Below are 25,279 nucleotides of genomic sequence, written 5' to 3' on the forward strand. Positions count from 1 at the left end.
ATATTAAACTCCCTTGGAACTTCTAACTTTACTTTTTTTTAAGTGCCTGACTGATAAATGATATATTATTGTGGTCCCCAATGCTGAAGGAGAGGCTTCCCAACACCAGTGTCAGCTGGACACTATGACTGTCTCTGTGATATCTCCTCCAGAGCATAATTCCAACTGCTCAAGTGGGCGCTAAATCATGATACAGTTTGACCCAATGGAAGGGATGTGGAGTTTATTTCATGCGGTTTTTTTGGGATTGCTTCAACCTCACATCTTGCAATCTCATCCTCAGAGAGAAAAGTAACATATTGAAAATCTGCCTAGACTATGTGATTTCCTAAAAGCAGAAGAGAAGAATCCCCACAGAATGGATACAAATCTAAGTTTCCGGGTTTCTTTTCTCCCATTTGAAAAAGGCATATATCAAAGTAGGAAGGAGAAACTCTTTAGAGTTGTATGACCAGTAAAGTTTGGTCCAGATACTGTACCTGAAATGACTGGCAAGATTTCATCTGGTTATCCGAGAGTGCCAAAGTGCTCTGAATCAAATTCTGTAGCACTAGAAAATGAATATCATAGACACTGAAAGAAAAAAAAAATGTTTATTCATGATGATTTTTGAGCATGAGGTACCTAACTATTAAACTAGCACAAAAATATACAAACTCAGTCACCTGCTTCTGAAATAGATGTATAAAGGCATGAGAGCACTACAGCTGAGGATCATTCATGTAAAAGAGCCCGTTATATTTTCCCTGACCTTCCACCCTGAATTTTTGGATCAGTCCAGATAATCCAACACAAAACAAAGTTCTCTTTGTTAACATCTCCTCCTCTTAAGGTACAGCACCCACACAGAAAACATACACTGTTGTCCTAATGATAACAGACCACCACATGGAGAAGGGCATTGCTGCTGTCATTTTATTCATCAAATCTATAATCTACGTCAGAGGTCCCTACACCCTTGTGAAAGTATTTTTTCGTTAATAAATTTATACACTGCAACAAACAGATGAATTAGAAGAATATATGACTTCCACAGATGTGAGGGCTGGCATGACCTTGGAGTCCTAATGGGAAAAAATGGTGCTACTGCTACTCACCTGCTTAGACTGTCCTCTTTTGTGTTTTGATTTGTGTCTTCTCCGATTGCCAAAACTCGAAATCTAGTTAAGGGAAGGGAAAGGAAAACACTGAAACAAAAGTAACATTCTGTGGTTTTATATCAACCGTGAAACCCAGAGGCTGACAAGTGCAACTGCTAGCAAGGCAAGTGTTGAAACAGCGCAGGGGAACGATCTGCTCCAGCAGCCCTCAGCGCTAGCGTCAAAAATTAAGAGAACTGTCCAGATCAATCCCCCTCACTCCACTAAGCTGTCTGCTGACAAGGAGATAAAACACGTTCACAGGAGACAGTACAGAACTGTATGGATTTGCTATTCTATTGAGGTTTTGGACTTCCAGTTACCGTTGGCAGCACTTTTGCTGTAACGTACAGCTCTTCCCAAAGAAAATTTACAAAGGTGCTAAATTTGTTATCATGAAATGGTTTGAGATGCAAATTTTCACACTCCTCTGCAAGCGTTATTCATCACGACAAAGCTTGATGATCTGAGGCTGGAGAATGCTACACAAGGCTGAGTCCTCTTCTGTATCAACAGTTTTAGCAGCACTGAGATGATTTAGCTGAGCAACCAGCTACAAATTGTGATATAAAATGGGGCCAGTTAATCTGGAAAATGGTAAAGGGAAGTCTTCCATTGCATTAAAATGTTACACCTGAGTACCAACATCTCTAATAGCAAAGTTGAGGATTTGACCATTTTTGAAAATCTGACATTGTGAATTTCTGGTTTCCAAAAAGTCTTATTTAGCAAAATGGGAATGGTTTAAAATAAGCAAGCTTGTGCAAATAACTGAAAATTAATTATATGTATTTAGGAAGTATGGATTTGAGAGAAACATTGCTTGTTGTATTTACTGAAACTTCTTTTGATACTAAGAGTACAAGTAAAAGAGGGTGTAAAGCATGCATAGCAGAGAAGAGGTCTACTCTGAATTGCCCTCCTCTCTCTCTGTCTCAGCCCATGTGCAGAGTCAAAAGCACCAGAACTAAAATACCTGGAAAAGAGTTCTTGCAAAGTATCAGGAATCTCAAGTTCGGGATTCCCCAGGGTTGAACTGAATTTCTCTTTCAGTCTTTCCACAAACTCTTTAAATTCCTTTGCACAAACCTTTGAAAACGAGACAGAAATGTTATCAACCTCAATTTCTCAGAGTGGGAAAAGACCCTCTACTTTTAAAGTGTTCATGGAAAATTCTAGTACAAATAGCTGGTTTTGAATTACCAAGTCAGAAACAGTACAACAGACAAGAGAATGCATCAAAAAAGCTCTGTGGAGGATGTGTTTGCTGATCTACTTAACAGTTGCAGGTTCTGTCTGTAATCAAGCTCACAGCTACAAGCAACCCACCATGAACACATTAAAAACAATTGCACTGGGTAACAGCCTAAGATCTCTTGCTAGAGCTTTGTTTAAGCTTCTGCTTAAATCTTTTTTTCTCTTCATACCCTTCAGGCTTTATCATGTTCTCCATTAAGTCTGTTTGTACAACCATGGCTTGGAGGACACCTGTTACACAAGAGGAACAGTCCTGTATCTCTCTGGAAACAAGATTTTATTTGCTTCCAAAGACTGACTTTAGGGATGGGGACACGTGCATTTATTTCAGCAATGTCTCACCAGTGAACAACTGTTCTTCATTTAAACAAAAATGAATCTAACAACAGAACTGGTTGGGATTTTCTGACAATAATACGAATTGTCACTTCTGGATAAAACCAAAGAAAATCTTGCTGTGACATTGTTCCAGTTGTGAAAAAGTTCTAAAATTCAATATGGAATTGTTTTCGCTGAAAGTGTAAACAACTTTTCAATTTGAAGTTGTGGTTGATTTAAGCCACAAAAAGCTCAAGAATTAAATAGAGTCTTTTGACTGATCAAACCAAAGGTTCTCTCATGAAATTTGCTTACATTCCTCCACTCATCCACAGAAGCGAAGGCATTATTTCGACATGCAACCAGAATAAAAAATAAGAAATTGCAGAGCAAAAATGTTTTCTTGCTCAGATAACGAGGAGGCTGAGAGGATTAAAAATAAATAAATCAATCAGTGCATATGGATGCTCAGTCACGGATGTTTATAAACAAGCACACTGAAAAGCCAAAATTTTTGTTGCACAGCAGTGCTGTTTACGTGCCTTTGGAAGGCTGCCGCCTGTGTCCACTTTACTCTCAAAATAGCAATGACGCTGCATTTTTACAACGATGCTATTTTTAACATTGCTAAGGGTACAAGGGAGAGAGAAGACATGAAATCACAGTAATCAAAACAGTGCAAGTACTCAATAATCCAAACAGCATAAAGTACTCCATGACCTTTAGAATACTTCCCTCCTACCTGTGGATCTTCATAATTATTGTCTCTATTCATGAAATCTTCAATGAGGGCTTTATCTTGGTAAACCTCAGCAAGGCAAACTCTGCAACAGATTCAATTGAAGGTGTTGTACATAGCTGACATTTTCCCAATTCAATACAGATTTGATAGCACTAGGGTAAAAAAAAGTTGAAATTTATATTCACACGAAATAAGACAAAAACATAGGAGGAGGAGCATATCCCTTCACTTGATTTCAGGAGAATTTAGCCTATGCCTAGAACATAGACAGAAACCTTCTTACTTATAATTAAGATAGGTCTGTGGATTTCTGACAATATAACGAGCTCTTCGTCCAACGGAATGAGAAGTTTTATCGAGGGACTCCTCAAAGCTGGCATGCATGATATCCCGAACTACTTGCCATGGAACAAAGGGCCCTTTTACCTGTGTGAAGAACAAAAGTGTTCAGAGTTAAACTTCAGCTTTTACGTATACAAACGATGGTTAGAACCAGGATGAATTCCTAGGACTGATGAATGTGTGTTCAAGCACATAGACCCCCTAAATAGAGGTCCTACTAAATACCTTTGCATTTAGCACATGACTAGCAATTCGGCACAGCATGAGCAGACTGTCTTCTTGCACTGTCCAGGTGACACGCAGACGTGTCATTCTCTGCAGGGCACTCTGGTCAGCTTCATCATGGTAGCGGAGTCTTTTGCTTTTTTCTACAGAATCATCTTCTAACAAATCCAGAAAAAAACCAAACCAAAACCAAACCAGTTAGTTATCTCAGCACTACATATTCTGATTAATTCAAACTCCTATCACAGGCAGTATCAGCACTAATTGGAGTTTGTAAGAATAAAAGACAAAAGCAGAGAAGGAAGTAGCAGTTGAGAAAGTAAAATGCATTAATACCTCTCCCAGGAATGAGAAAACAAGCACTTTAGTCAGCAAACTGACTACCTAGAGCATCATACCATGAAGAATCTTTAAGCCAGCTATCAAAAGTTGATGGTGATTTGCAAGGAGTTAATCTGGTGCAGACATGATTAGAATTTCTTCAGTTTGTACAGTACAGTAGTGCAATCACAGTTCACACACAGGTAACAGTTACAGCACACTGCTGTTTTTCCTCAGAGCTAGTATACAGCCCCAGGACATCTGAACCTCTTCACTGAAAGAGGCAACCCAAAGAGATGGCCAGTAAGTTTCCGTTTCCCATGCTATGTGACAGTCACATCAGCTTTTCTAAAGCAACTTACAGCAGGCATATGCATTAAAAAGAATGCTTCTTTTTCCTGATGTGCTAGTTAGTTACCTTTCTTTTTCTTCTTCGTCTTCTTTCCAATGTCTTTCCTAAGCCTCTTCCTCTTTTGGCTTTTTCCACCTCTCACTCGTTTGGTTCGATCCTGGGTTGGTTCTTTACTTATTTCAAAACATTCCTCTTTCTGGACAGGTGACTCAGATCCTACCTTTCCTTCTCCCAAAATATTAATTTGGTTACCTAAAATGACACATATTTACAGTAGTGGAGCTTTATAGCAATTACATTCTCCAATATTAAGGTATAAAGAGCAAATGCCAAAGTTTCAGTGTATTAAAAGACAGATGCCCTCTCAGACTTGCCTTCTGTTGGTCAAGTCATTTCATGCCACTTCTCAGCAGCTCACACAGAATAAAATCCCACATAAATGAGGAATCATCAAGTAATTACTAAGTCTAGCATACGGTGCACAAACACAAAGGAACCGAGTTGAGGTTTTATATTCAACCGGAAGCATTTCCTCCTCCTTAGCTTAAATGTTAGGCTATGCGATTTCAACAGTGCCTAGTCATACAAAACATTCGTCCCTCTAGACTTTCTGCAAACTGCACATCAGAAATTATAAAGGATAAAAAAACATTGTTCTATAGGAAAAGAAATTATTTACATATCTATTTTACTGCCCCAGAAGCATCCCAGATCATTGTAAAGAGACCGGAACAATCCGTGTCATCAATACTGGATAAAAAATTATTGTTCCATATATGCAGAAATAGGGAAGGAAATTATTTATCTATTTTACTGTCCCAGCAGCATCCTAGATTACCGTAAGGAGACAGGAATAACCCACATCATCCATACTGGGTTTGACAAAGACAGTAACAGCTGTAATACAGTTACAGATCCCACCACCAGCATCACCACCTTACCTCCAGTACTGAGTGGAAGGGGGTGTTTTGTTAAGAAGGTTTGGAGTCTCACTGTCAGTCCGTTTTCAGAAACTGTACTTTCCTAAGACAACACAGCTTTCAAAAAGGTGATATGCAAAAGGAGTGTGCTGGTTTTAACATCACTATACATGATATCCTTTGAGATATCATGTGTAGATACAGATATAGATATAGAAATACATTTTCAGTATAAAGGAAAAGATCCCTGGCTACAATAAGGAATTCATTTGTCTTATTGCTACCACATTATTTGAATGGCTCTAGAGCTTTTCTTAAATCATACTGTAATGACCACTAGATTATGAAGGTTAGAACTTCAGCAAATCTCAAGTTTAAAAGAAGTCATCACTGGAAAAGAAATGCTTGATTCTTCCACTGCTACAGAGGCTGAGCAGAATTTTCTGTGAAACAGTATTTTTTCAAAGCATTTTACATTCCAAAGGAACTTCTAAAAAGCACAAAACCAAAATGCAAACACAAACGTTGAGTAAATGCCTCCTACACCATATTCTATCCATCTTAAACATGAGCCTAAACCAGTTGCAATGTATTAGTTTTGCCATTCTCGGCAAAACCCACTTCTCTTGTGTGGAATTCATTGGTGACAGAAGCCGGTCACAGACGTGGAGAGGAAAGCCAAGAGTGAAGAATTGCAGGAGGTCCTGTTAATGCTGAACAACTAGGTGACAGAACAGCAAATGAAATTCGGAGTGAAATGATCCTGCCTGAGGTCAAAAACAAGCAACTCTAATTTTACATATAGGCTCTAATTTGAGCACTACCTGGGTAGGGTGATTTTCAGTTCTGTGAAAGTACCTGTTCAATGCTTGGTAATGGTCAAAAAGCAAAGCAAGTGTAAGGAATTCTTAGGAAAGGAGAGCAACACTATGCAGCTATGTTGGCCACAGCCTGAATGTACTATGTGATTCTATTTTAACCTTAAAAAGGATATAGTAGAACTAGAACAGGTTAAAAGAAAGGGAACAAGAATGATTAAAGGCAGAGCAGGTTCCATGCTGGGAACAGTTAAGTAATCTAGTAGATGCCAGTCTTTAAAAAGAGATGATAATGAGGAACATGAGAGATGTTTACAAAATCAAGTGAAACAGAAAGGGTAATGGGGAATGGTATTTTTCACAGCTTCCCTTAGTACTACAATTAGTAGGGAGCTTAAACCATCAGAAGGAAGTGGTGACACATAATACGACTCTGAAACACTTTGCTACATGAAGTTGTAGATACTAAAGGATTTACACGTGTCCAAAAAACAATGAGACAAATTAATGCTAAAAGAAAAAGCTATTAACAGCTTTGAAACATCACCCCCAGGTTTAGAATGGCCTTGAGCCAAAACTTGCAGACAGCTGGGAGAATATTCTGAAGAAATATCACTATACATCTACCTTGCTTTTACAGCCTTCCCTACAAATCTTTTATTGGCAGCCATCAGAGACAGGACATTAGGCGGAACTGGGATGGCCATTCTTATTTGCCTATGTTGGGCTTCCTAGGAATTTTTTTTTTTTCTTTCCTGTGTGTATTTCCTTGTTCTGGATGTTTCAGTTTTTATCTGACAACTTCTACATTTCAGAAAGGCAAGAGGCCTTTCTAAGTCATCTAAATTGCTTGCTTAATAAAGTATTTCTCCTATGGTTGAATGTATTATCAAATTCAGTTCAGATAAAATTTACATCCAATTCTTTCATTCACTTCAGCACCAAGATTTACCACATTTGGCATTCATTTCTTTCCAGTGATGCAAAGCCTCACTGAGACATGTGACTGAGAAAGCATGCAAGCAGTAAGGTGTTGCTATCAGTATCTCAACCTTAAGAATATTAAAGTTTGGAAAAGTTATTACAGTACATAAATTTTAAAATACCTTCCTAGTCTTATTGATGATGTAGCTTGTCCAGATCCAATTACGTTTTAGATGCCCATAAAAGCTGGAATCCAGACCTGCAGCTCCTAGCCCGTCTCCGGGGATAGTTCCATCATCAACCACCTCTCGGCTGCCTCTAGGAGAAAGAGTAACAAAACATACAGTAATTATTTGGCAGGGAGTGCCTTCTCAGCTGCTCTTAAGTGACGTGTGTGCAATGTGCAGAACTCTCCCTTTGCCCTCCCAATTTAGACAGGGCTGGGAAAGAAGAGGAAAAAGAGATGCTCCTTCCCTTAACCCTGTTCCAGAAGTAGCATGACAACAATGCTTTTCCATTAAGTTTTCCATTCCCTGATATTTAATGACTGAGCTTTCGGTTTAAAGATTACACCCAGAGCAACTTCATTATTGTTAACTAAGCTCCGACGGCCATGTTAAACTGTTCTCGGCACTATTCCTGCCACAGAACTAGAGAAAAATACCTGCTCAGATGAAAAACTTCTCAGGACAAGTGTGGGGAAAATCTTCCACAGGAACTAAAGGCAATCATAACCCTTTTTCACACTGACTGTCAAGCACTGGTCTCTCCAGTTTTCTAACAAATACATCAAAGCTTGTTTAAATACACATACAAGCCAGAAAAACAACACACTGCAATTCTCTCCCTGGAATTTTGAAATCCTGTTTTGCCTTATAAAAGATTTTTTGAAAGCTACCATGAAACAATTATTTCAGTCAAGCTTTCAATAGACAACTCTTTCATTATAACATTACACCACCAATTAAATCCAAAAACTGTTTCTTGACCTTAAAGATGTTGCAGTCATCTCCAGCCTAGCTGCAAGTAAACACCAGATATCCAATTTAAAAGATTTCTTACCATACAGCGGAGACCACATGTGAAAGCTGACAAGTGGACTGAACAGAATTTTTTTTCTATCAGCAAGGATCGGTGGAATTAGGTTCCCTCAACTCCATTAATTTTTTTAAGATAACTTGATGTATCTACCTGTAACACTGAACTAACTATCATTTAGCCTAAACAGACTGTTTATTAAAACATAATAGAATATCGACAAAACTAAACCACAGTGCACAATACAATATAAAAATTATAACTGGCATTCTGCATGGCTGTCACGGGTCGTAAGTATACAATCCCCTCAAGTATTCTGGTTATGATTAGGCAGAAGATGAAGTGCTCCAGAGATCACTTCCAGATTTCACCAGTGTACACCAATACCATATTAGAAATTAATCTATAAACGATGTGCAGCAAAGTGCAACACAAAAGGACAGAATTCAGAATATGACACTGGGGAGCTACTGAAGCTACAGGGTACTTGAGATACCACGATATAAAGCACAGGAACAGAGAATCTTTACATTTTTCCCTTGCATTAACTGTACTTAGGAAGCACTCCTTCCCTCTCAACGTTGCTTTCTCCAAGACTCTTGCAACACACATCTGTACTACTTTGGAAGGAAATCTGCATCTGTTTTTCCCATTCCTCTAATAGAAACCTGCTTGGTAGACAAGATACTTGTAAACATGATACATAACTGCACGTCTTTTTAATCAGATAGCCTCTGAATTACAAAGAAAAACCCCACAACACCCAACTGAAATGCTAGAGTCTTAACTGCTTTTGCTACTGAGTAACAACCTCAAAACCAGAACCGTTCTTTTTGCCCACTCTATTCAAGCAACAAAGCAAGGATGAAGATGACATACGTGGTATATTCCAACATCGCACACTTTCGTTCCAGATTGTGTTTGTCCACTGCTGACTCTTGTTCCATTTCTACATCTAGTGCAGCCTCCTCCCCTTGAAGATTACTTTTCTTTGAACGAGGACAGCGGACAACTCCTAGACATACAAATGGGTTTGACTATCAGCATGAGAAGTAAGACTTCAACCTATTTTCAATCCACCCTGCTATGGCAAACTACTGCTCCCAAACAGTACTAACATTTTTACCACTTCTCGATAAAACATGCTACCTTCTCAAAGAGGCTAATGGTGTTCTAGTTAACTACCAGTAGAAGGCACTAACTTGTCCAAAATTGTATTCAGGGCAGAAGTAATGGGAGGCTGGTACCCTTTATATGTAAAAAATTGAGCAGTTCGACCGATATTCTAGGCATGGATCACAGCTTTTCAGATACTCCAGTGTGGCAACAGTCCTCGAGAAACTATGCGGCAGGTTGTGACTGCTGAAAAACAGTGTGAACATTCTGCATGTCTGACACCTTCATGTTGGATAGATTTAGGATACAGCAGAGGAGTCACATGATGGTTTTATCGTAACAGAACTCAAAGGTAGGAAAAAAAACTGATTTCTGGCTCACTACTGCTTTTTGGCTGCCCGTGCTACAAAGACAATAGGGCAGGACTAGATCTCAGGCAGGTATCTGATTTAGAGGCTCAATATAAATTTAAATCCAGCACAGAGCAATTTTCCCCCCCAAGGCTCAACATGGAAAATACTGAACTGGAATACAACAAACCTTCCATAAATATGCAAACTGGTGAAACAATATCATTCCCATATTTTGGGGGCTAAGAGTAATCATGGTCTGACTAGCCTGCAAAAGCTGCAACAGTCACAAACACGCTACCATTTGACAAATGTGTAAGGAGCCTTTTGCACATAACTGCTTCAATGCAGAAGTAAGACAAAATTACAAATAGATCCTTTTACCTGGCTGACTAAATTACAGAAATACAGAATAGTGTTGTCTAAGGTTTCAGGAGAAATCTCTTACCTCCAGTTTCTTTTTTTCCTTTTTTGATAATGTATACTTGGTGTAGCTGTATATCCTATTAAAAAAATGTAAAAGGACCAAACACAAAACTAAACTAAAAGAAAAAAAAAATGGAGTGCATAAACTCCCTTAACTTCCACTTCTCACCTAACTGAAGCTATCTATCAGAAAGTTTAGCAACATTTTCCAATGGAAAAGGGATCTCTGTTTAAACTGGTAGAGACCTATGGCAAAAATATTCTAGTAACTATTTTCAAAAAGGCTTTTTCATACCTGGATTAAAATCTTACAGGGCTATTATCAAACTTGCTACTTCTAACAGGACAACGAAGTTTTTCCTTTAACACTGCTCTGAAAATGTCAAGTGGATCTCAACTTCGTAGAATTATATGGACAGAAATCCTAGCTTTTTTTGATGCACAGGGCGACTAGACAAGAGAACAAATCGTCGGAAGTGACAAAACAGAGCCTGCCTCAAGTTTTAGGAAAGGAGGAGGAATTGCAGTGTAAGAATATATAATTGTACCATACCCAATGGTGTGTTAAGGCAGACACACTGCAAATCAAACCAGAAGTTTTCCACATCCTGCATGGTATTCAGAACATACAAGCGTCTCTCAAATGGCCGGCTACTTTGAGCCAGGTTATAGTGGGGGTCACAGATAGTGGTATCAACAATCACAGCATTTCTCTTCATATACACAAAGACCTGTCAAATACAGTGTATTTCAGGCTGGTAGGTAAAAAAAAAAATCATTGAAATTGCCTAATTTACAGGACACACAACTCCATCTAGTTTAGGACTGCTTAGCATTTTCTCAGTCTGCTGTTTTGAGCCAGTACTCTGACAGAAGATCCACCCATCCCCACCCTATTGCATTGTATTCCCAAACCTCCCTTGCCAGCAATCCAGAAATTTCGTTTCTAGATTTAGAACAGTTTCTTTTCCGCCTTGTGCACAGGATATTCCAAGTTTCCACAGAGAGTGACTATTTCCTACAAGCTCTCATTCAGGATTTGAATAGATGTGTTTTGGGGCCTAATTATCTTTCTTATCCTCATAAAGTATACGTTGGGACTGCTTTCTCCTTCGCATGTGCTCTCTATTTATAAAAACATGCATACAAATGTCATTATTTTACTCCGATCAGTGACTTTATTCTGTGTCAGACATCCAACGGACGCCTTGATGGAAAAGAATGTGGCATGCTCATTTTTCATAAAGTGTTGCCAGTCTGGAACCTCCCAGATCATTATTGCGTGCAATGTTCAGCATTATGCATTTGAGTAGTCTCTTTCCAGAGGAAGAGGTAAAAATTATCTGCACAACTTGCAATATGTCACTTGGATCTGGAGGTTCAGTAAAATACCAGTATTTTACTGAACTATTTAAGGTAATTACAAACCCCAAATCTTGCATTTATTTCACTGAACAAAAAAGAATAATGGCTAAATTAAAAAAATTACCTGGTCTTTGTCTTGAAACTTCTCTGTTGGGCCAAACTGTATCAGTCCCATATAACATAATCTTTGAAGGTTTTCTACCACTGAAAAGATGTACCTCCTGCAGCAGTATTAGGAATATTACAATTAGCACTCATGAAAACAGTAAAAATGATACCAGAAAACATGCCATTTTCATGCAGCAAACTGAAGTTTCAGGAAACCACTGCTTTTTTGAAATACTAAGTTTTAGAATTTCTGAAGTGGTATTTTTGTTTGAATTGACAGCCTATGGAAAACGTATAATATCTCCAAATTTCCTTTCCTCAAATCACAAACACAATCATTTAGCCAAATGCTAACTAAAATTCTGCTAGCAAAGAACAAAATTAGCCAGAAATACTGTATGTAAAAATGAATTAAACAAGGTGAGAACACCAGCAGATCTGCAGACAATTTCATGTTATGAAAAGAAGACATAAGTAAGAAAACATGACTGCTAAATATAGGCTGATAAGCCTTCACATGTGTACATATAAAGAACTGGGCAACGATCCTTGTAGTTAAGGTTGTTTAGAATCACTGCTCCAAGAAACTGCTTTCAGTTGCTTATAGCTTTGGCAAGGCAAAATTGCAACATTTCCCGTGCTGTATATCTACTTATATGGGAAAACTCTGGAAGTTGCAGGAAACTTCTGCAAGATCTAGTTTCTGAGAGAGAGTTTGGCAATGATTAGCTTTGTCCACATTTAACTTCACTAAGATCTAAGTTTTTCTGTGCAGTGAAATGGGAATTGTATTTTGGCAGGAGTTTTCTCTAGAGCTCTGAAAGATCACTTGACAAGCCCAGAAATACTGAAGCAAATTTGGCTGAGTGAGATGTTTTAGTGAATGGGGGGCAGAGAGACAACATGCTTATATGTCATACCGTTTTGCATAAACCTATCAGATAGAGCCTGCAGATTTCAGAAAACACCATAAATCCAGTATCCTGGTTACTAAGATTTAGCAAGTAATAGGTTAGGAGTTGCAAACCTGAGCTGACCACGAGTCTTGACAGCTGTTATCGTCTAGCACTACTCATTCACCAATGACGTGTTCGCAGGTTTGCAAAATGTTGTATAAGCCTCCAACCATCCAAGTCCATGCCATTAGCAATGACTTTCTGGGGAAACTAACGTGGTGCTGTTGATTCCACATATTCAAATCACTTTCCTTTAATGTTGCTTTCCCTTCCTACCTTCAGTCCAATCTCAGTTTTTAAATCTCCTAGATGAGGAATGGCAAGCAATGGCAGATATGCCACTGAGAGCATGAGTAGAAACTGAATGGTAGGTATGAGAGGCAGGAACTGGGAAACGTGGCATCTTCTGAAAGATCTATGAAGGACAGCAACACTTAGACTCTATTAAATTCTGAATTTAGCAGCAGTCAGGAGCGTGTTTTACACAGAAGTAGCATCCTGCTGATGAGTTATGAAGGACAAAACCTCCCAGTTCTCAAACACTGCCTGACAGCATGCATGAATATTGTTTATTAGTTTCTTATTACCTTCTACTTGGGAGAAAAAAATACAAATTGGCACACTATCCTTAGAAGATCGATGATCCTTGTCTTAAGTAACAAAGTTCTCTGACACAAACAGGAAATAACTGAGAAAAGAGTCAACCACTGCTGTTTCCTCCCTAGAGCCATTTACGTTGACTCATCTGCTTACCTTTTGTAGAGAAGCTGCTGTCGGACTGACCTTGGAAGAAATCTGATCAGAGTGTGTTTTTTTAGCGGATCATTTAAAAAATCTTCCAAACCATCCACCTAGAATTATTTTAGAAGTTCATCAAAATGCAAAATATAACTATCCTTTAAAGTATCAAGTTTTGCTACCAAAACTGTCTGCTGAAATATTTTCTAAGCAAATGCTACTGCTTTTATAAAATGTTTAAACACTATTCTTGTTAATTAGCGAGGCAGAAGATTCAGTGAGATTATAAAAAGCTCTTTGCAAAATATTAGCTTCGGAATTTGCAGTATTATAGGGCTATACATTTTTTTCAGTGTGGCTGTAAAAGCAACTAACTTTTCTGGAAAAGACTATCAAGAACTAAAGCGTCTGCTCTCTGATGGCTAGTTTTGTTAAAATAGACTAAGAGGATATTTGTTACTGCTTATAGGTACAGTTGATATCATCAGACTTCCAAGTAAAACAAATGTGAAACAAAAAAGCACTATACCTTGTAGCTGACTTGTACTATCTGAACAAAGAGTGAGAGAGGCAAGCAGAGAAGAATGTCACTAACAAGAGCCCATCCAAATCCAAACTCTCTGTGAACCGGGAGAGGAGGGACATAGCGCACCCATGACACATCATCCACATACACTAGGAACAAGAAGACCGGCTTAGATTCAGACAGGACAAACCTAATAGTTATACGAATAGTTTTACTGTGAGTGTTCAAAGCAGAACACATTTGGCAGGTCACAGTCTGGAAATCTGAAAATCTAAAGTGACCTGAAAATTATCTAAACCATTGATTTTCAATCTTTTTTGAAGTAGACTTTTACCTTTTTTTCAGTGTTGAACCATAGCAAAGCCTGGATGAAGTCAGGATGTGCCACTTCTTACCTGTTTGATTAGACAACTCTACTTCAGTCTCCTGCGCCGAGATTTCAGGATTCACCACAGTTGTCATAATTTCTAAGGTCCCATCTGGTTGCGCTTCAAGTACAGCTGCATTCACATCCAGCCCTCGTTTGCTGCCTTTTTTCTCACCATCACTACCTCCTTTTTGCCGTGTTCCGTTTAAAGGGTGTCCATAAATTAAGTACCAGAGGAACATGTGGACCATTCTTAAACGGGGCATTTTGGGAAGAAAGCCAAGAGAACGCCCAAGTCCTGGAACTGGGAGGGAAGATTAAGTAACAAACAGAAATAAAAAGAGGATTAGAACAGGAGAAATAGCTCTGCAAAACTGATATGAAGAAAACTGGAAGGAAAGATGGGCAGTTGAAAGTAAATATAAGTCACAAATATTGTTATAAGTAGTAAAGAAGTAGTTGTGAATATAAATATTCCAGTTCGCAATTGTAAAAAAAGCAGCTAAGAAAACATTGGATAGTGCGATTGCTTTAAAGTAAACCCAATTTTTCTCCTATAAAAGAAGGAAAAAAAACCCCACTTGTATTTTAGGAGAGCCCAACATCTGAAAGTGATTATTAATAAAAAATGGGAAAGGGAAAGGTGACAGAAAAAACAAAGTTAGCTGTACCTGTAACAGGGTGATAGTTTTTTAGCTGCGTTATGCCCATTTTTTCATCAGTTTTTCTTGCCCGACTGTTATTATCAGCTTTACATGAGCCTTCTTGCGTTTCTCCTGAATCAGGAGCTGCCTCTTGCCCCAGGTTTTCTTCCTCAGCATGGTCCTGGGATGTTGGTGTCTGGGGAACTTTAATTCTGTATTAAAACGACACAGCAGAGTTCAATTCCTCTTCTTTCCTGACTTCAGGAGATATTCAGCATCTTGCTTCATCTTTGTACTTCCATTTCTCTATCGCTAAAGAAAAGATTTTTCTTTTCTTTTGCTTACTTTGTGTCTGTTTCCTCTGCATATTTGTGCATGTACTAGATAAGCCAAGTTCCCCCACAAGCCATCCAAACCATCATTGCAACTTGCCTGTTTGCTGTGCTTGAATTGGAGATTCGGAAACGCACCTGCTCAATGGCACTTTTTACAAGGGGATCATTAGGACTCACTGAAGGATGCACAACGAACTCTACCTGTTCAGAGCAGCAGAAAACAAACAAAAGGTGTTTATGGAGATATTGGCTCTTAATCAGCTGCATAAATTATCAGAGATTAACAGTTAATTAGCAGTAGCCACAATGGATGAATCCTATGAAGGTTTAATAATTCACAGAATATGAACACTTCTGCATCAAAACTCCCCTTGCTAGTTTGTATTAAGCAAGAGGCCAGACGGTATGGTCTCTGTACCAATAAACAGTTAATGTCACTTCTACAAACCTCAGTTTTTTGGGTTTTTAAAATCTGAAATATTTGGGGAACAAACACTTCAACTTGCAAATATTAGGCTGAAAGGGATAAGTGAAAAGCCATACCTCAAAAGACCAAACTAATACATATTGTTGCCGGAGGTACACACATAATTCAGATCAGTAAGAATTCGTATGTGCTCTACAGTAATTGTGCAGCAGGTAATTTTCAGCAGATTCTCTCCCTGCTTATGAACAATTCACACCAGAGTTCCAACAAGAAGTCTCAGCTTTACAACTACAGACATTTTACTTCCATAAGCCTCAAGAACAGTGGATTTTTGTTTTTAAACAAATAGATCACGTTCTATAAATTTCAACTCAGAAGCTAACTTAGGATTTCTCATACACCCTTGGCTTTCAAAAGGGGATTAAACAGAATTGTGTGCAGGGAGAGAAGCAAGAATTGCATAACTGATAAGCAGCAGAACCTCTCAGAAGGGAGATTCAGAGACTTTGATCTCTGGACCAATTGCTTGGTCTCACAATTATCTGCAGCACAATAACTGAAAGCACTAATCTGGTTTTCACAGCAGCTTAGTTTGGGACATGTAGCTTCTGGGCAGCTCGGCTGTGGGTTCCACTACAAAAAGTAAAGTCATCCATATATTTCAGTAAAAAGGCCCAAAACATTTTGACAAATCAGAAGGTTGTGAGAAAAGCTGTTTCTGCTGCCAGGGTTTGTGCAGTCACCTTTTTACTAATGCCATCTTGAATGACTGTAGTACGATAGAGTCTGAGGAGTCCTTCTCGCGCAAGCTTCTGTACCAGTCGTACGATAGACTTTTTGCAGCATTTAGTGGAGACACCTTCTTGCTTCTCTTGATCCATGACCATTTTCTGAAGCCTAAAAGATCCAAAAATACCTTGCATTTTAAGCCCAGCAATGCTCCAAACTGGCTAAGCAGTTTGTTAGAGGACGCGGAGTGAATGGGTATTTCCCTACTTCTAGCAATTACTGCTCACTTTTCCCTTTTGCTGTAGATAACTGGTAACTTAGCTTTAAATTTCAGCTTTATTTTCTTTATAATCAAGCTTATCCTTTTTACGTGAGGACTGCTGTTCTGATGACAGCAAATTCTCAATGCCAGATTTCTCTGTGTATGGCTATAGTGCAATTATGAATGCAGCCTCCCTAAGGTCAGGAAAGCCTACAGCTTTTTTAAGTGGAGATTAAACATACAGAGTTTATATTTCCACTTGTGAGCTCAGTTCAGCTTGAGGCAGAAAGAGTTTATTTAATGGCGTTCAGAGCTGAGAAACTACACGTGCATTCACAATACAGATACACATATCCCATCACTCGAAGCCAGCTCACTTCTTCCCTTGTAGCAGTCTGCAGGAGCGCACTCACACCCTACTCTCCTAATGCCCATTTTCATGCATTTTTTCACAAATGCCCCAGGCCCTATTTCCAACTCTTTCAATCTGAAAAAGATATGGAAGGATATTAGGGGAATGAGGCAATAAGTGAATGCACATGTGGACTTCAACTTTTTCAAAAGAATACCACATCCTGGTGACTAATGTAATGGGAGTGACAACACCAGCAAATTTCCTTGGCAGAGACTGGGGAGGGGCAGAACTTTCACCGGTGCTGGAGGAACCTGTAAGCTACTGAAGGGGACAGCTGAGACTTGAAAAATCTTCTGAGCCTGCACTTGGATGTGACTAGATCAGTGATGAAGCTGGTGCCAGAAGACAGGGCTCTAGTTTCACAACACTCTGCAATTGAACTAGGTGACAGAAGGTTTCAAAATTCTCAAACCAGAGAAGAATAAGGCCGTGATTTCTTACTAAATTCCTATATCAAGCAGCCCTGTGTGTATTTACATGCCAGAATCTTATGTGCTAACACAGAAGATGGATGGTGCAGTCATATTTGCCACAACAGAGCCTTGCTAGTTTGGAAGCCGGGACTCCAAGAGAGCACCAGAATTTCCATTTCTCTATGAAGGTGAATCTTAAAAGGCTGAAAGACATTATAACATTCAGGGAAGTATCTTTAGTGCAGACAAGGCAAGTCATGAGATGACATAAAACCATCCCACATAAAGTTGCAAAGAAAAGTAAACTTTCAGCAGCCCACTAGAATCCGAGCGACCAATGATGACTGACATGAAGATAAGAGCCTCTATAATGAATGACAGAATAACACAGGAACTATTTCTGAAACCATACAGAAATAAAACTTATGCAGATGAAAGAATCATCAAGCAGGGAAGTGCTATATCTTACCGGCACGCTGTGAAAGGAAGAAAAAAAACATTCTCTGATCTCTGTTTATGGGACATACACCATATAAAAATTCACTTGTGTAATTATCTGTACAGAACTATTATTGCTTCCAAACAGCTGATTAATTTTTAAGATCCAATATAACTGCAAGCCCTCCCTGTTCCATGTGTCAACATTACAGCATATAGTGCCATCAGGAACAAGAAAAGCCACCAATGGAATAAGCACACAGCGCTGCTAAAGCAGTGCTTATGCTACCAAAATGCATCAGGCCCCCAGTACGCCGTTTTCAGACAGACTCACGTGAACAAGCTTTCAATTAGCCGGAGGTTTCGAACAGCTTCCACAATGAGATTGCGGCGCTTCAGCAGCCTGTATGTTTCGTGAGATCTCTCCACTGCTGTAGCTTTCGAACGCTTTTCCTTCTTTTGGCCACAAGTCTTCTAGTGCACAGTATGGACAAAGTAAAAATTTTACACGAACTATTCAATGTCTTCAGCCTACCGCTGGTTCCTCAGACAGTAGCAGCTGAGGAATTCAGAGTTTTCATGTATTTATTTGTAACAAACTAGTCAGATGGGGATTATCTTTTATATCCTCTTCACAGGCAGGGAACCAAGGCAGAAACTAAGATTTCCATGCAGTTAGATGCAGAGATTTATGCACTTTCTCTGCCCATCCCACATTCTGAGCCATTTGGACTTGAGAGTTTGGGCCTAGAAAGCTGGTAACTGCCTTAACATCATGCTGAGCCCAAGCCAACACGTCCTGTCTCTCAGAAAGGCTTCTTGTCCCAGGCTCAGTCCTGCAGCAGTGAGGCTACACAACTTTCACGTCAAAACTAATTTGTTCCTCCTGGTTTAGAGCAGACAGACCAGATGATATGCAGCACTTGTGTGCACAGACAGACATTAGCGATGACATGCATCACGTCAACACAGGGAATTTGGAGAGCACCAGGGAATTAATCCAGAACTGTGTTTTGGACAGCTACCTTCCTATCTCCTGGAATAATTTTCACTTATAATTACAATGCAGCCAAAATATGAATGTACTTTGAAATTAAATTTAAAAACGCAAAATAATCCCATAAATGAATACAAAAACTATAGCTTGAAGTCTTGCTGTAAAAGTACATAACTTAGCTCAGATAGCCGTACCAACAAGAAAATATTAAGACATGTGATCTTACCTTAGGGTCTTCAAGTCTGACCTCCTCAACCACAGCCACATCCCCGTCTTCATCAGTGGAATGAGCACAGGTGGAAAGATTGGACTCCTGCTTTAGAGTTTCCAAAGTAGAACTCTCCCCTGAAACGTTGTCTGGTAGCTCTTCAGGCTCTTCAGGAATTTGAGGGGAAGGCAGCTTCTTCCCCTGAGACTTCACAGCTGTTGGCTTTGAGCCTGGTTTAAGAGCAAAGAGCCTTGTAATTGTTCTGCTCTCACAGTTTCCTGTAAATGTTCAGCTTCTCTCTCCATAAAAGGCCTTCCCCCCATCCACCCAGGTAACTGTACTTAAAAGCATTCTGCTACATTTTTCACATATTCTTCTACCCTGCTGGAAGCAGTGGTTTGATCATGAATGACTGCATTCAGCCTCCAAAAGTAAAGTTTAAACAAAAGCGAACTCCCTGTCATCTAATAATTCTCTCCATGCAGAAGCCATTTCATAGGCAGACTTAGAAGATGATGACGGGCCAGATTAGCTTAACCAGAAACTGCTGTCTAAAGAAAGGAGAGTTTCTGTCACAAAGATTCTCAAGTTCTGCCAGAAACCTGACTTTTCTGACTCAAAGCAGAACAAGAATTTAGCATTACTCCAAAGATAATCTACATTAAGAAATGGTGATCTGTTATCCTCTCTTCCTTTGGAGTTTATCAGAGAGGTTGTAGGAACATTCAAATAGTTAAAATAAATAAAATAAAAAAATAAACCACCATATCCTCTTTAAAATATGTCCCCAAAAGGCTGGTAGCTTTCACATTAAGATGTTCCAAATAGCTAAAGAAAAAGATGAAGCAACTAGCTTCAGGAGACACGACATTTTTGTTACAATATGCTTAGGTGAGTAAGGCTGTGGGTCAAGTCATCCCAACCCTATTGCTGCTGGAAGGTAGTTAGTTACCATCTTATCTGGTCTCGGACGAGAAGTCAGTATTACTCTATTTAAACTCATCCCACTTGAAGGTTTACATCAGTACGTGAACAAATACATTTTGCACAGACTCTAAGGCTCACTACCAGACATTTCCAACTGAAAAAACCACTGCTAAAAGGGGAAGAATTTTTGTATGTTACAATTAAAAAAAAAGCATTAACTGACTGGTCTGTCAGCTCCAGTGCTATTTCCCACACCTGAGATGACATTTACATATCCAATGGCATGAAATGATGCTTTTTAATAAGAGGCACAGCCCGTGTTTTGCCTTAGTGAGGAAGAAATAAAATATTTCAAGAAATACGAAGTGTGTTCAAATCACTTCTGAAGCCTTCAAAGACTTTAAAAGCTAAAGCTCTGCCAAGATGGTACTCTCCAACGAGCACAGCCTGAGCTGTAAGATATTTTGAAAAACAGAGTCCATGAGAGATACCTTGTCAGTTCATCACAGAACATGCAAGGCAGATATAAAATTTACCCAAAGATGCTGTTTCTCTCAGCAGCTTAAGCCAGCCTGACTGCTAGCCACCTCAGTCTCCCCACTATGCTAGTTTTTAGCCACACAGTCCTGCCTCCTTCTTTGCAACAGTTTGGGAATTTGTCTGACCCTCTGCAGAATCATTTCAGCTCTTCAAGCCACCAGAAAAATAACTGAATATCCAAGGAGCAAGGTGTGTGAGCCCATTTCATTTGCACGGGGAAAAGGGGAGAAATGACGTAGGGGTAAGGAGAAGCAGACTTTCCCAGTGATCGGTGATAGTCAGAAACGTTCTTTGGCGCACACAAACACCAGAGCGCACTTCAGCCCTAAGAATCTCCAGAGATTACCACACCTACAGTATTCCAAAACATAACACTTTTGGTGGAAAGAGAACATCAAAAAAGCATGGAATAATCAAAGAAGTGTAAAAATAGATATATGATCAAAAACTTTAATGAAAGCTAACAGCATATGATTTTTTCTTTAATAAAAGGATCCGTAAGAAAAATGCCAGGTTCTTTCCAAATTTCAGAATCATGATCTACCTTTAGCTGGTGTTGACTGCTGGGTATCATCTTGGAAACTTAATTTCAACAGAGAACCAGAGTTGGCCTTCTGACCTTTTCCTCTCTTCTTGCCATCTTTCCCTTCTTCTTCATTGTCAGACTCTGAGACCAAAGTATCATCATCTCCAGGAGACACATCTTCCACAGGTGGAGAATCTTCTGGCACTAGAGCCAAAGTAACTGTAGCTAACTGCTCACTCCTAGCCTTCTCTCTCTCAAACTGGCGGTTTAAATCACTCTCCTCTGCAAAAATGTATGAAATATACTTTGTTGTCCTTTGACGACCTTCATCCTCCATAAAACCCTAAGGAAACAGTTGGAATGTTATTTTAGCACCTTACTTCTCCAGTCTTGCAGTCTGTTCTCCAGCATCAACAGTGAACTGTCCTCCCCTCACATCAAAAGGTATCATGTTGTTATCCTTTTTTTTCTAAGCAACAAAAATGTTGATTAACCTTAACGTATAGAAATCAAAAGAAATACCATGCTTGAAAAACAAATCAATCTGCATTACCTGCATACTAGAATGAAACGCCTACAGTATGTGGGATGTAGAAAAGTCTAAGGAAGAACAAACTATAAGTATTCAGACTGGAAAGAATTTTTTAAAGAAAAATAACTGCAATGTAGAAGTTACCAGAGTGAATCAGACTTAAATGGAACTGCTGATGCCCTGTCTACTACAAAAGGTGCTTTCAAGTATCTAGAAACTCAAACTTAGCCTATCAATAAGGGAAGATTTCATCTTCACAGTTGACTTAGGAAAAAGTATGTTTAGGTATTCCAATCATTTATATAGTTAGTTTGTTTTTAATTCTACAGAACTTTTTACCAAATGACAAGATCTTAGTAAAAAAATTCTCTGTTGAGGGAAGATGGCAATTATCCTGCCTTTGTGGAAAGGGGCAGGTGGGTGCATGCGAGAAATGACAGCTAAATTTGTTCAGCCTGTTGAAATGAAAAAAAATATTGAAATATCTGGAAATAAGGAGTTTAATCACCATAACCTCTACAAAAGTAACTGTTATTTTGCAGGATTTACTGGTATTTTCAAAAGTAGATTGATGATTTTAAACGTACAGAGGGTCTCTGACAAGATCCTTCAGTAGAGGATCTTGCAAAATAGAAGTTGTCTTACAGTAAAAAAACTAAGCAAAGTGGCTATTTTGAGTTGAGAGACATTTACGTTCATCTCCATGACGTACCAGCCCCCAGGTCACCTGGGTTACCACTGATTACAGTGAATGACTTTGGTAAGTGGTGGAGGCCAGGTGACGCAGGGTTGAGGCTCGTTTCTCTGCCCCGTCTCTTTTTGGAGGGCAGACCTGCTTCACGGTGAGGGGAACAGTGTTTCTCCTGAATGCTGTGAAGCGGTGTCCGGCAGAATCCCACCCGCTGGTGTGAATCACCAGAACGTGCACTCGACACAGACAGCAAATATAGGGCCACGTGCATTTTTCCCCACGATCTTTATTACTTAAGCACCCAATCACAAACCAATGTAAAATACTTGTACATCTGATCCAGCAAACCATTAAGTGTCAAGGCAGCTACCCAGGAAACAATAAAGAAAAGAGATGCTAGAAGAGCAGATATGTTACTTTCCAACAACTAGGCCTAGTCCTCAGATTACAAATTTTAATGCTTTTTGCACACTTCTTTTATATACCTATTCCTCAACTGAAGTCATACTCTTTTCAATCTTACCAGGACTCTTTCACTGTCAGTTCTCAAATCCCTGCCATTTCTATTGTCTGAGGTTAACAATGTTATAATATATTACCACAGTAACCACAATTGTATCTCCGGTTTGAATAAGTATCTAAATTATTTTATTTTAACCTTACCTTGACAACTTTGTACCTCTCCAGAAGACGACAGAGCATCCTTGCTTCTAGCTTCCCCACATTCATAGCCAAGCGAATTTCTGCCTGAGAAATACCTTTGGTTCCCCTGCTTTCAACTGTTCAGAAACGAAAACCAGAAAATATCTCAGGGAAATAATCTCACTGAATTATACATACATACATTTGTATATACATTCATATTTGCTCTGAACAACTGTATGTGCCAGAATATAAAATTTAACATTCACCACTAACAACTGAAGACATTTTCACAGACATACATAACATACAGTCAAATCCTGCCATAAACCACAATTTTCCGCAAAATTCCAGCAGAATGAGGTTCGAAGGTCATAGCTTCAGGTTAAAAGCAGGGGCGCATTTTTTCCCCTCCGAGAGCTTTCTGCAGTCAGATATTCATTTCTCCATTATGAAAGGAAAAAAGGTAGAAGAAGAAGGAACACTGTTTTTTTCATCGCCTTTTCTCATCCTACCGCAATATCCTGTTTCTACCATTCTGTCTTACTTTGGTGGCATCGAATAGTTGATAAACTTCCAGGGACAGGGTAACAGGTGGCAGCACCTATAGCTCCAGTCTAATCTGAACATAAAGCTCATCTTTTCCATGAAAAATTGACACTTCCTGATACATAAAAAGCAATCAGAACTTAAAAAAACCCACCACAATATATTTCTTTTATACATACAAGGAGTAAGAAGGCAATGGGAAAAGTCTTTAACATGTCTTACTACATCACCTACTTAGCTCATAAGCCTGGGTGAGCATATCCCTTTCACAAACAATATCCACAGGCTGAACAGCTTTTGTGATGATCTCTTCTTCATCATCATCATGATAATCTTCCATTTTCTTCCGAAATTCCTTTAGTAATTTAAGGCAACGGACCATGACATCAGTCCCTGTGAACATGAACGTTAGTAACAACTCTTAACAAAATGCAGGGCGTGTGTGCATGTTTAAACCATTTTATTTCTTTCAGCAGCATGAAGAAATAGTAGCGCAACGGGGAGCAAACGACCAAAGACAACTGCTTATTTCTAGGAAAGGTTTGCAACAGCTTTTCCCTCTATATGAATCTGCCAAAATACTGCCTAGCTGAATTTTTGAGATGCTCCCAACCTTCATGTCTGTGTCAACATTAGGACTGCCCAATACAGTGATTTGTGAGTGGAGTGGAAAACACTGCAATAACAGGAGACGTTTCAATAGTACAAATAAATCAATGAAAGGAGTAAGTGCTGATCCACAGTACTACATATTCAGAACACGTATCTGACTGTGAGATCACTCACTGGGTATAAACCCCCTCCTTTATTTCTACGGACTCAAAGCATTTTTTACTTTCTATAAATGCAAATCACATAATGAAAGAGAACCGTATATTTGAAGATACAATAAGCTACCTGGTCGCAAAACTATTCCTTAAAAGAGGATTGCCTTTCCTCAGCAAGTGATCAAAGTGGATACCAGTTGGTGGGCCCTATCAGGTGCTGCTGCCAGTTTCCAGTATTTAGAAGTCCCAGGACCTAAAAGAACTGTCAGTTTATCATATGTCCTAGCACCTCCTTCTATATTTGTACACGTGCATGTTGGAGGAAGCATACACCAAGCAACTAGCATCCTGAAGAAAAGGATCAAATAGAAGAGTCCTACCCCATCCTGTAAGCTCTTACAGCATAACTAAAATGTACAGTTATGTTGCACAGTACCAACATCACTATGAGAAGAGGTTCTTCTCAGCCTTTGTCTGCCGATTCCACAACACATGCCATCAGTTATATTGTGGAAGCTCTATGTGCAACCACGTATGAGCAGCCAAGCTTCCAGATTTCTTGTCCAAAGTCCTAACCTACTCTCTGTACCTAGGGAATGGCTAGGTTTGTTAACACGTATGGTGTACTATAATTATATGCAACGAAAAAGGAGACATGAAGTCTAAGGTGGTTATATACAAGGACAGAACACACTGCTGCCCACCAGCCACAAGAATCTCATACATGATTCAATTCCACATCTTAACATGCTACTGTGCGCTGGCTGTGCTGTAGTAGCTCTCCACTTACTTTACCCTTCTGGGATCTCACAGAAGAGTGGGGACAGATGACTTCAGGAGAGCTGTAGTGATCGTGCTCCCTGATATAAGGATGACCCATTATCATCAG

General features: G+C 39.2%; 1 protein-coding gene across 1 annotated transcript in view; it reads right to left on the minus strand.

The window, feature by feature from the left end:
- GTF3C1 (general transcription factor IIIC, polypeptide 1, alpha 220kDa) overlaps window positions 1–25,279 on the minus strand; it is a 49,016-nt gene that overhangs the window by 11,140 nt on the left and 12,597 nt on the right. Inside the window, exons 7-29 of the mRNA XM_009324803.1 lie at window positions 23,858–24,016; window positions 23,096–23,211; window positions 21,228–21,552; window positions 19,235–19,446; window positions 18,346–18,482; window positions 16,498–16,651; window positions 15,425–15,528; window positions 15,020–15,204; window positions 14,377–14,652; window positions 13,985–14,130; window positions 13,471–13,568; window positions 11,778–11,874; window positions 10,842–11,019; window positions 9,276–9,411; window positions 7,541–7,676; window positions 5,638–5,719; window positions 4,763–4,948; window positions 4,024–4,181; window positions 3,740–3,882; window positions 3,457–3,538; window positions 2,116–2,228; window positions 1,098–1,160; window positions 480–573 (exon numbers count right to left, since the gene is read on the minus strand). Coding sequence (XP_009323078.1) covers window positions 480–573; window positions 1,098–1,160; window positions 2,116–2,228; window positions 3,457–3,538; window positions 3,740–3,882; window positions 4,024–4,181; window positions 4,763–4,948; window positions 5,638–5,719; window positions 7,541–7,676; window positions 9,276–9,411; window positions 10,842–11,019; window positions 11,778–11,874; window positions 13,471–13,568; window positions 13,985–14,130; window positions 14,377–14,652; window positions 15,020–15,204; window positions 15,425–15,528; window positions 16,498–16,651; window positions 18,346–18,482; window positions 19,235–19,446; window positions 21,228–21,552; window positions 23,096–23,211; window positions 23,858–24,016 — 3,380 coding nt within the window. The remainder of the gene's footprint in view (window positions 1–479; window positions 574–1,097; window positions 1,161–2,115; window positions 2,229–3,456; window positions 3,539–3,739; window positions 3,883–4,023; window positions 4,182–4,762; window positions 4,949–5,637; window positions 5,720–7,540; window positions 7,677–9,275; window positions 9,412–10,841; window positions 11,020–11,777; window positions 11,875–13,470; window positions 13,569–13,984; window positions 14,131–14,376; window positions 14,653–15,019; window positions 15,205–15,424; window positions 15,529–16,497; window positions 16,652–18,345; window positions 18,483–19,234; window positions 19,447–21,227; window positions 21,553–23,095; window positions 23,212–23,857; window positions 24,017–25,279) is intronic.

This window comes from Pygoscelis adeliae, unplaced genomic scaffold, assembly GCF_000699105.1.
Source record: "Pygoscelis adeliae isolate BGI_AS28 unplaced genomic scaffold, ASM69910v1 Scaffold85, whole genome shotgun sequence".
Taxonomy (NCBI): Eukaryota; Metazoa; Chordata; class Aves; order Sphenisciformes; family Spheniscidae; genus Pygoscelis; species Pygoscelis adeliae.